Consider the following 10,139-nt stretch of genomic DNA (forward strand, 5'->3'; position numbering starts at 1 on the left):
CCCCTGGGACTCCGGGGATCACTTTCAATCCAGCTACTAAAGGGTTAAGACCTGACTCATTCTGATTGGCTGACGTCTCTGCCTGCTCAGCTGTTCAATATTTTGAATATAACCTTAGGGTGAAAAAACCGTCTTCAGGGTAGCATTTATTCTTCCTCCAACACCGATCCTGAGATGGGAAAAATAATGTTTCTTCCCCAACAAGAAATCAGGATACTATGAGTGAAGAGGAGGGGATACCGAGTGGTCAAAGGAGAATATGTATGTCCAGCACAGTGTTCATTAAGTGTTTGATAATGAATAGACAGAGAAATGGATAAAAGTATCTAATAAGAAGAAAGAAATTAAGCAGACTGCAGTTTTCATTGCCCCATTATACATGGGGAGAACATAATCTCTTCACTCCAGAAGACAGGAACGTTTAAAACCAAATCTTCTTCCTCTTAATTCCTTTTGGGCAGTTCTCCAACACTGTCTCTTACCTGCACTCAGAGCATGATAGGTGGCCCTGGAGGAAGGGTCAGCAGCTGGAGCTGAGGCTGGGGCATCAGGCTCCTTTGTGAGGTGGCCTCAGTGACAGGGGTGCTATGAGGCAGGGGCTACCCCGCCCCAAACTGGCTGGGTCAGCCATGCCAGTCCTTCCCTCCAGCTGCCTAACACCACCTGCCTGATCTAAGCTTTGTCATGTTACTGCCGCTGCTGGGTGCCTGTGTTGTGGTGGGGCCATTCCAAGGTCCTGAGTGGGAGCCAGTGCAGGACCTGCTCTCCCAGAATTGCAGCTGCAGGGACCCTCGGTGCTGCAGCAACCTGCTTGTCCTCTGCCTCTTTCTGATCTGGCAGGTCCGGCATTATTGGCACCAGGTCACCAGGACCCACCCCAGCATGAGGAATGTCATCAAGGTGAGGGACCCCAAACACCTCCATTCTCCTTTGCTCAGCACTGTGATTGTGTCAGCTACCTGTTACGTTGACCCTTGTTCTATGCCCTGGGTACCAGAGATGAATCAGAGGGGAACTAAAACTGGTCAGGGAGAGCACTTTCCAGACCCAAAACCCAGGAGTCAGACTGGACTCCTCTCTTTCCCCAACTTCACACATTCAATTTATCTGCAAGTCCTGTGGGCTCTACTTGCAAATCATACCTCAAACCTGGTCACTTCTCCCAATCTCACTACACCACCCTGGACAGAGCTGTCATATGTCTCACCTGGACCACTGTGATAGCCTCCTGCCTGGTTCATGCCACCTCTCTCACCCAACTACAGTCAGTCTTCCACACATTTGCCAGGATGACTTTTTTCTTTCTCTCTCTTTAAAAAAATTGTAATCAAGGATAACACGCATACATGCATACACAAATTACAAGTGTATAGATCAATGAATTTTCACCAACTGAACACATCCATGTGTAGCACACAGATTAAGAAACAGACCATTACCAGCAGCCCAGAAGTTTGCAGTCACCACTTTGGTGATTTCTTTTTTTTTTTTTTTAAAGATGACCGGTAAGGGGATCTTAACCCTTGACTTGGTGTTGTCACCCAATGAGCTAACCGGTCATCCCTATATGGGATCCAAACCCGGGGCCTTGGTGTTATCAGCACCGCACTCTCCCGAGTGAGCCACGGGCCGGCCCACCACTTTGGTGATTTCTAAGAGTACAGATCAGTTTTGCCTGCATGGAATCCTATGGCAAGTATTCTTTTGTACCTGGATTAAGTCCAACATGATGCTTGTGAGCCAGAACAAATGTTTAAAACACAGATCATGGCACTTTGCTGCTCAAAACCCTGCAATGGCTCCTGTGGATACACTCTGCATCAAACTCAGAATGACATCCAAACTCCTAGCTACAACTCCAAGGCCCAACATGATTTGTCCTGTTTGTGTCCAGCTTCATCTCACAGTACTCATTACTGGTTCCATTCTGTCCTCATGGGCTTCTTTGCTGTTCCTGTCTGCATGAGCTTGTTCCATCCCGGGGCCCTTGTACTTAATGTCTCCTTTTACCTACAATGCCTTGTTTGTCACTTGCTTTGCCCCTCACTTCATTCAGGTCTCCAGTCAAATGTCACCTCTTTTAAGAGGCCTACCCTGACCACTCTGTCTAAAGGAGCTAACCCCACCCCCTACTTTACTTTTATTTCTACTAGAACACTTTTTTCCCCAGCACAATCTAAAGACAGGAACCGTCAAACACATTTTGATACCTAACATTATGTTATATACTTCGTTTTGTCTTTCTTCCATGTCTAGAATATAGCTCCCAGCAGAGACTTTGCCTTGTTCATGTTGGTACTCCCAGCACCTAGAACAGTCCCTGGCCCAGAGTAAACTCCTCTTAGTCTTTCTTGAATGAATGAATACAGTTGCTCTAAGGGAAGTGACACCCCCTTCCCTCGGCCTGAGCATCCTCATCTGGGTGGTGGGGATTGTAATTCTGACCTGTGGGGATTATATGAGCTAATACGTGTGCAAGGATTTTGCTTCTTGGTTCTCACCTACAGATGCCAGTGCAGACGTGGGCAGTGCCCTCCATGAGACGTAAAACTTTCTTCAGGCTGACTCCTGAATTCTTCTCTAGTCCTGGCGAGTTCAGGGTCCTGGATGCTCATGTCCAACAATGGGCACAAAAGCAGAGATGGGAATACCGAAGGAGACTCAAGGAATCATGGGCCCAGCACAGGCTCTCTCTGAAGCACCCATGTCAGGGCTCACCTGAGAGTGTCCACACTCTCTCTGAGCCCATCTTTTGTACCACCTCCTTTTCAAGCACCTGTTTGCTCTCTCAGGACAGTTCCTGGGAAGCACGGCAGTGTCCTAGTGATGGCCAGACTCATCCTGCCTTGGACATGTGCCAAAGGATGAAGCAACTGCTGGTTCACTCCCAGGAAAAGTTGGTGCCACTGGAGCCTGTTGCAAGCATGAGGTCTCACCCTACCTGCATGATCTTATCTACACCTCTTTCAACCCTCCCTTCAGCTCAGAGGCTGCAGTTCTGCCCCAGAGAGTTCCTGCCTGATTCTTCCAACCAACAACTGAGAATGTCCACCTGGACATCGTGGGACTGCCTACAAGAGGCCTGGGTGCTGGGGAGTGAAAAACAGATAGTAGGCAGAGAGATCCAGGCTCCAGGCTGGGTAAGCCAGAGAGAAAGAAGAGAAGAGGATGCTTGGGAAATCCAGGCATCTAGGGGGCAACTCCCAATAGACTTTGGAATGGGGGATGATGCAGAGACTAAGGTCTTGAATTGTGGAAATCAGAGATTAGCAATAAGTGAAACTGATGGAGAGATCCTGACATCAGGGTGGGAGAACCAGAACCAGATGGGAGTTGAGCATAGAGCCAAAATTCAGGAACTACGGAAGAGAAACCAGAGGGAGGTTGGAGGTAAAAATCCTCCTGAAACCCAGGCACATATGGGAGAGAACCAAGAACAGTTAAAATCTAAAATTGATGCACAGACCCAAACAACAGAGTGGGGGGACCAGGATAAGAGTGGAGGTGAGGATGCTGTGGAGACCCAGACATTTGAGAGGAAGAACAATTTGAAAGAGGACAGAGGGGAGGATGAGAGAGAGATCCAGGCCCAAGGACTGGAGAAGCAGGACCAGACTGGAGGTGGGAATGATGAGGAATCCCAGATGTCCAAGTGGGGTAAACAAGACCAGATTAGAGATGATACTGGTGCAGACAGTCAGACAGAAGAGGGGAGAATCAAGAACCAGGTTGGAGGTGAGGATGCTGTGCTAACTCAGACATCTGGGACAGAGGACCTGGGAGAAGTCAAAAAAGAAGATGTTGTTGAGACCCAGGCCCTGGAGTGGGGAAAACGGCAGTGCCTTGGAAGTGAGAATGTTACAGAGATCTGGACTCCAGGGTGGGAGAAACAGGATCAGGGTGGAAGTAAGAAAGCAGGGGAGACCCACGTATCTAGGGAAGAGAACCATAAACTACGACGATATAAAATTCAAGTGGGGTGGGGAAACCAAGACCTGGGAAGAGGTGAGGATGCTTGGAAAACCCAGATATCTAGGAGGAAGAAGCTCAGGGAGATAAAAGAGGAGGATTGGGTGGTGATCCAGGCACCATGGTGGGGAAACCAGCAACTGATAGCGAGTGAAATTGACAGAAAATTCCAGATACTATATTGGGGGACTCAGAACCAGATTGGAGGTGAACATAGAGCAGAAATTCAGGCCCCAGAGAAGAGAGACCAGAGAAAGGATAGAGACAAGGACGGTGCAAATACCCTGGTGCCTGAGGCTGAGACCCAGGGACAATTAAGAGGTGAAACTGAGGCAGAGGTCCATTCAGCAGGGACAAAGAACAAGGAGCAGTTTGGGGATGAGAATGGTACAGACATCCAGGCACTAAGAAAGAGAAACCCGAGAGGGGCTAAAGGTGAGGATGGTAAAGAGATCCAGGAACTTGGGGAAGAAAATCAGAGTCAGTTAGGAAATGAATTTAATGGAAAGATTCATATACCGAAGTGGAAGAATCAGGAACATATTAGAGTCAAGGATGGTGCAAATACTCAGGCATCTAAGGCAGAGTACTGGGGAGAACTACCAAGTAAAATTGATGGAGAAACCTATTCAGCAGGGTGGAAGAAAGAGGAGCAGGTTGGAGGTGAGAATGGCGCAGAAATTCAAATACAAGGGAAGAAAAACCTGAGAGAAGCTGGAAGTGAGGATGGTACAGAGATCCAGACTCCTGGGGGAGAAAACCAGAGTCATTTAAGTGGTGATTTTGATAGAAAGACCCATTTATCAGAGTGGAAGAACCAGGAGCAGATGGGAGGTGAGAAAAGAACAGAAATTCAGGCTCCAGAGAAGAGAAACCAGAGAGAACCTGGAGGTGAAGAGGGAGTAAAGACCCAGAGACCTGAGAGAGAAAACCAGGGACAGTGCAACAGTAAAATTGGAGAGGGCCACTCATCAGGGAGGAGGAAGTGGGAGCAGACTGGAGGAGAGAACATCACAGAAAATCAGATATCAGAGAAGAGAAACCAGGGAGAGGCTGGAAGTGAGGATGGTAGAGAGATCCAGAGACTGTTAAAAAGTAATGTTAATAGAAAGACCTATTCATCAGAGTGCAAGAGCCTGGAACAGATTGGAGGTGGGAATGGTGAAGAAATTCAAATACAAGGGAAAAGGAACCTGAGAGGGGCCACAGGTGATGATGGTACAGAGACCCAGACTGCTGGAGAAGATGACCAGGGACAGTTAAAAAGTGAAATTGATGGAGATATCCAGACACAAGGGCAAGGAAACCAGAACAAGGGTGGAGATGAGAATGCTGCAGAAATCCGGGATGTAGGGAGCCAGAGAAAGTGCAGAACTGAGGATGCTGGACGGCCTCGAGCACCAAGAGGAGGAAACAAGGACCAGGTCAGAGGAAAGGATGCTTCTAGGGCCAATTTCCAAGTTGACTGTAGGAGTGAAGTGCTCAGAGAGAGGAAACACAGGCTGGCACAGCCTCCAGCCCTCACTGGTTATGGATATGGTGTCATGGAACAGAAACAGGCAGTGGTTGGGAATGGTTTAGCCCCTGCTCTCTGTGCTAAGATGGAGCCTCTCCCCCACAAGGGTGAGGTCTTCCTGCTGGCAGGTGGAGAGGAAGAGCATCTGGCCAGCCAGGGCATAGCCCCTGTCAGGGAGCACAGAGTGGGGGTCTGTCTAGCTTCCCAGCAGGCCTGGCCTGAAACCCAGAGAAGACAACAAAGGGACAAAGGAGTGGATCCAGGGAAAGCCACTAGTCTGATCTGGCAGCTCCAGAACCCACAGCCTCTGGCCACTCCCTTGGGCATGCCCTCTGCCTGCCTCTCTCTCCTGTGTGGCCAAACCCCTCAAGCTGCCACAGCTCTGGCGGGTGTTCCTGCTATCCTCACCGCCCCGCTCAAGTGGCCAGTCCTCAAGAAGAGCAAAAGACTGCTCCTGGAGTCCCTCATGCGGCGGAGAATTGCACACCTGAAGTGGGGCCTCCCCCGGCGGATCCTGGAGTCCTATTTGCTATTTAACATCTTAGGATCTTGCTCATTGCCTCTAGCTGGGGTGAGGTTCCCTGGATTATACACAGGCCAGGAACTCCAAGGGCAGCAGGAAAGGCATTGTGAGGCCCAGGGCTTCACTCCAGGCTTTAAGTCCCCAGAGAGATCCTGGAGGGTTCGGTCCCCACAAAGAAAAAGCTCAAAACATCCTACACAGGCCAGAGCTCTGGAAAAGTATAGACCATGCAGGTCAGACCCAATGTGCATTTCTATCCCGCCTGAAAAGCCCAGGAGAATCAGGCCACCAGGGGGTGCCAGAGAACCACAGGCGATCCAGGAAGAGGTTCCTAGGGCCAAGCTCCCTGCTCCCAGGAACCCCACACCTGCCACAGAATCTAGAAGCTGGTGTAGCAGAGAAAGGGCCAAAGAACGTTACAGTGAGAACAGCAGGGGCAGGCAAATGGTCGGGCCAGGGGTCTCCCAGATGGTAGAGAGGTCTCCCATCAGAGTGAGGATGTCATCCTCCAGGGCAGGCCAGAACTGCTGGAAGAAGGAGCGTACATCCTGGGAGGCCTGTAAACCCCCCAGACTCAAATGTCAGCATCCCACATACTGGAGAAGAGGAAGCCTGGAGCCTGCAGAGGGCAGAGGGGCTGGGCAGCAGGCTTCCTCCTGTTCCACAGAAGAAACCTCCAACTTCAAAGGGAGTCTCAACTCTGCCACAGCAAAGCTGAGCATGACCTTTCCAGACAAGATGTCCGGTTCCCCACAGCTGGCCAGGCCCGGGCACTTAGCCCCCAAACTGAGCTTGAGGGATCCTGATCCTATCCTGTTTCCCAAAGTGGGTGACCCACATGCAGGGGAGAACAGCATTGGAGTTCACACATCTTTGGAGAGGGACCTTCAGCCACCAGGTCAATGCTGTGCTGGGGCCACTCCTTCCAGGACAGAGAGCCTCCAGGGTCAAGGGGCACCTGGGAACCCAAATGGGGCCCCACAGAATCCACCAGCCCCCCAAAAGTTTGGTTTTATGAAGCATTTGAGGTGTTTTCTCTTCTGGCGTGGCTTTAAAAAGTAGGCCATGGGCCCAGAGACCTCAGGACACAGAGAAGACATGAGAGTGGTCAGCTCACTCTCAGAGGCTCTATTAAAATTGGTTATATGGGCTCTGTAGGGTTCTGATTTCTTTGGCACATGTCTTCTGAGTACTCCCTTTGGGGGTCTGGATACTTTGTGGGTGGGGCAGAAGCGACTTCTACCCTGTGTTTTTGAAGACTTGGGGAATGTGGGTCAGCTTAATGTCATTTCCTAAACACCTCCCCTCCCCAGCTCCTCACAGTAAGGTCCACTGTGTTTCTGTCCTGTGCTATTCCCAAGCTAATCTGATTGCAGGAGGATACTCAAACAGCCTCAGCTACTTGGGGGTGGGTGGGTGTGGGGGTGGGTGGCGATGCTCTGCATGGGACACTATTATTCAGATCCTTTTGGTTACAAAGAAGGGAGCTGATCAGTGGGCATCTGCCCTGCTGGAGTTCTGCTGCACATGATGGTTTATGGAAAAACCATCCACCTCTTCAATTCTCAAGTACTGCCAACTATAATTATTTGTTGCTTTGCCTGGCCCTCCGTGGAACATCCTAGAGGTAATCATTTGCTCTAGTCTGAAACTTCTGAGCCAAGGGATGTTATGTCTTGTGACACGTCTATAGATAGCTGCAGCAGGTGGAAACAGGCTCACAGAGCCTAAATCAGTAAGTGCTGGAGCCGGGAATTTAATTCAGCTTTTCTCTTTCTCCCTTTTCTTTCCCCCCCTCCTTCCCTCCCTTTTCCCCTTTCTCTCTTCCTTTCCTTTCACTTATCTTTGGTATTTAAAAAAATTTTTTTTATTGTGGTAAAATACATATAAAATCTATCATCTTAACATCTTCCCTCCCTTTTCCCCTTTCTCTCTTCCTTTCCTTTCACTTATCTTTGGTATTTAAAAAATTTTTTTTTATTGTGGTAAAATACATATAAAATCTATCATCTTAACATTTTTTTTTCTTTTCTTTTTTTTTTTAAAAGATGACCGGTAAGGGGATCTTAACCCTTGACTTGGTGTTGTCAGCACCACGCTCAGCCAGTGAGTGAACCGGCCATCCCTATATGGGATCCGAACCCGGGGCCTTGGTGCTATCAGCACCGCACTCTCCCGAGTGAGCCACGGGCCGGCCCTATCATCTTAACATTTTTAAGTGTACAGTTTGGTGGTATTAAATACATTTCTAATATTTTGCAGCCATCACCACCATCCCTCTCTGTAACTCTTTTCATCTTGTAAAACTGAAACTCTGTACTCATTAAACAATAACTCCCCATATGCCCCTCCCCCAAGTCCCTGGCAACCACCCTTCTATCTTTCTATCTTTATGATTTTGATTACTCTAATTACCTCGTATAAGCAGAATCATACAAATCATGTTTTTGTCTTTTTGTGACTGACTTATTTCACTTAGCATAATGGCCTCCAGGTTCATCCATGTTGTAGCATGTCAGAATTTCCTCCCTTTTTAAGGCTGAATAATAGATTCTGTGTGTGTGCGTGTGCATGTGTGTGTGTATACACATGCACACACATGTATCTATTCATCTGTTGATGGACATGTGGTTGCTTCCTCATTTCAGGTATTGTATTCCTATTTCAGCTGCTATGAACATTGCTGTACAAATATCTTCTTTTTTTTTTTTTGTCTTTTTCGTGACGGGTAAGGGGATCGCAACCCTTGGCTTTGTGTCACCCACACCGCGCTCAGCCGGTGAGCGCACCGGCCGTTCCTATATAGGATCCGAACCCGCGGAGGGAGCAACGCTGTGCTCCCAGCGCTGCACTCTCCAGAGTGCGCCCTGGGGCCGGCCCAGCTGTACAAATATCTTCTTTGAGACTGTGCTTTCAATTCCTTGGGGTATATACCCAGAACTGGAATTGCTGTATCATATAGTAATTCTATTTTTAATTTTGTGAGGAACCACCATACTGTTTTCCACAGTGGCTGTACCATTTTACATTCCTATGAGCAGTGCACAAATGTTCTAATGTCTCCACATCTTTACCAACACTTGTTATATTCTGTTTTTGTGATAGTAGCCATCCTAGTGGGTATGAGATGCTATCTCAGTATAGTTTTGATTTACATTTCTGTAATGTTGAACATCTTTTCATATGCTTATTGGCTATTTGTATATTGTCTTTGGACAAATGTCTGTTCGAATTCTTTGCTCATTTCTGAGTTGTGTTTTTATTTTATTTTATTTTTTTTCCTTTTTGTCTTTTTTACTGACCGGCAACGGGATCGCAACCCTCGGTGTTGCGCCCGCACCACGCTCAGCCAGTGAGCGGGAACCGGTCTCTACATGGGATCCGAACCCTCAGCGGGAGTGCCGTGGCGCTCCCAGGCGGTGCACTCTCCAGTGCGCCACCGGGCCGGCCCACAGGTCATCTTTTAGAAAAACAAACAAATAACAAAAAACAAAAAACAAAAAAAAACGAGCAGATTGTGATCAGTGGACCCCAAAGATAAAAGGGAATTAGCCAGGTGGGAGGGGTGAGAAGCGTTCCTGGTCTAGTTAATGGCCCAAGTAAAGGCAAGGAGGCTGTTTCCTTAGGCCAGGTGGTGATCTGGCAGAATCCTATAAACCAGATTATGGAGTAGGGAATTTACCCGGAGGGAGAGGAGAGAGGTTTTAAATTCTGGAGAGGAAAGGTCAAGTTTGCATTTTAGCAGGGTCGCCCTGAGGCTGGAGAGGAAGCCGAAGACAGTTCAAAGGCGCAACCATGGTCTAGGCAGGGGTGAGGGGGCCGCTATAAGGTGGAGGCTATAGGGACCGAGGAGTGGCTCGGACAAGCGCGAGGAATTTTGCCCAGGCGGTTTACCCAGCCTACCCCTTCCATCCTAGCGCCTCCTTCCCTTTCCTCAGTTTTCGCTATGTGGGATACTTCTGGGCCGTCCCGGAACGACACTATGGCTGAGCCTGGCCTCAGTCATGTGGCGTCCCGCTGCAGTCGCACCTCCCAAGTCTCCTCCAACCTCCACGCAGCCGGAGAGGCTCTGGGTATGTGCCCCGTGGGCTCCGCCCAGCCCCAGGTCCCCGCGAAGGCGCTATCCTTTGG

At 48.9% G+C, this 10,139-nt stretch overlaps 2 protein-coding genes across 2 annotated transcripts in view; both read left to right on the forward strand.

Annotated features, from left to right (window-relative positions):
* The first annotated feature begins 684 nt into the window (after positions 1 to 684).
* Positions 685 to 7,070, forward strand: LOC103591908 (chromosome unknown open reading frame, human C22orf46). The gene is made up of 2 exons (XM_008574458.1): positions 685 to 900; positions 2,508 to 7,070. Exons 1-2 carry the CDS (start codon positions 685 to 687, stop codon positions 7,068 to 7,070), a joined length of 4,779 nt encoding a protein of 1,592 aa, XP_008572680.1.
* A 2,920-nt stretch (positions 7,071 to 9,990) lies between these two features.
* Positions 9,991 to 10,139, forward strand: part of MEI1 (meiosis inhibitor 1) — a 98,465-nt gene continuing 98,316 nt past the window's right edge. Inside the window, exon 1 of the mRNA XM_008574472.1 lies at positions 9,991 to 10,125. Coding sequence (XP_008572694.1) covers positions 9,991 to 10,125 — 135 coding nt within the window. The remainder of the gene's footprint in view (positions 10,126 to 10,139) is intronic.

This window comes from Galeopterus variegatus, unplaced genomic scaffold, assembly GCF_000696425.1.
Source record: "Galeopterus variegatus unplaced genomic scaffold, G_variegatus-3.0.2 Scaffold55, whole genome shotgun sequence".
Lineage (NCBI taxonomy): Eukaryota > Metazoa > Chordata > Mammalia > Dermoptera > Cynocephalidae > Galeopterus > Galeopterus variegatus.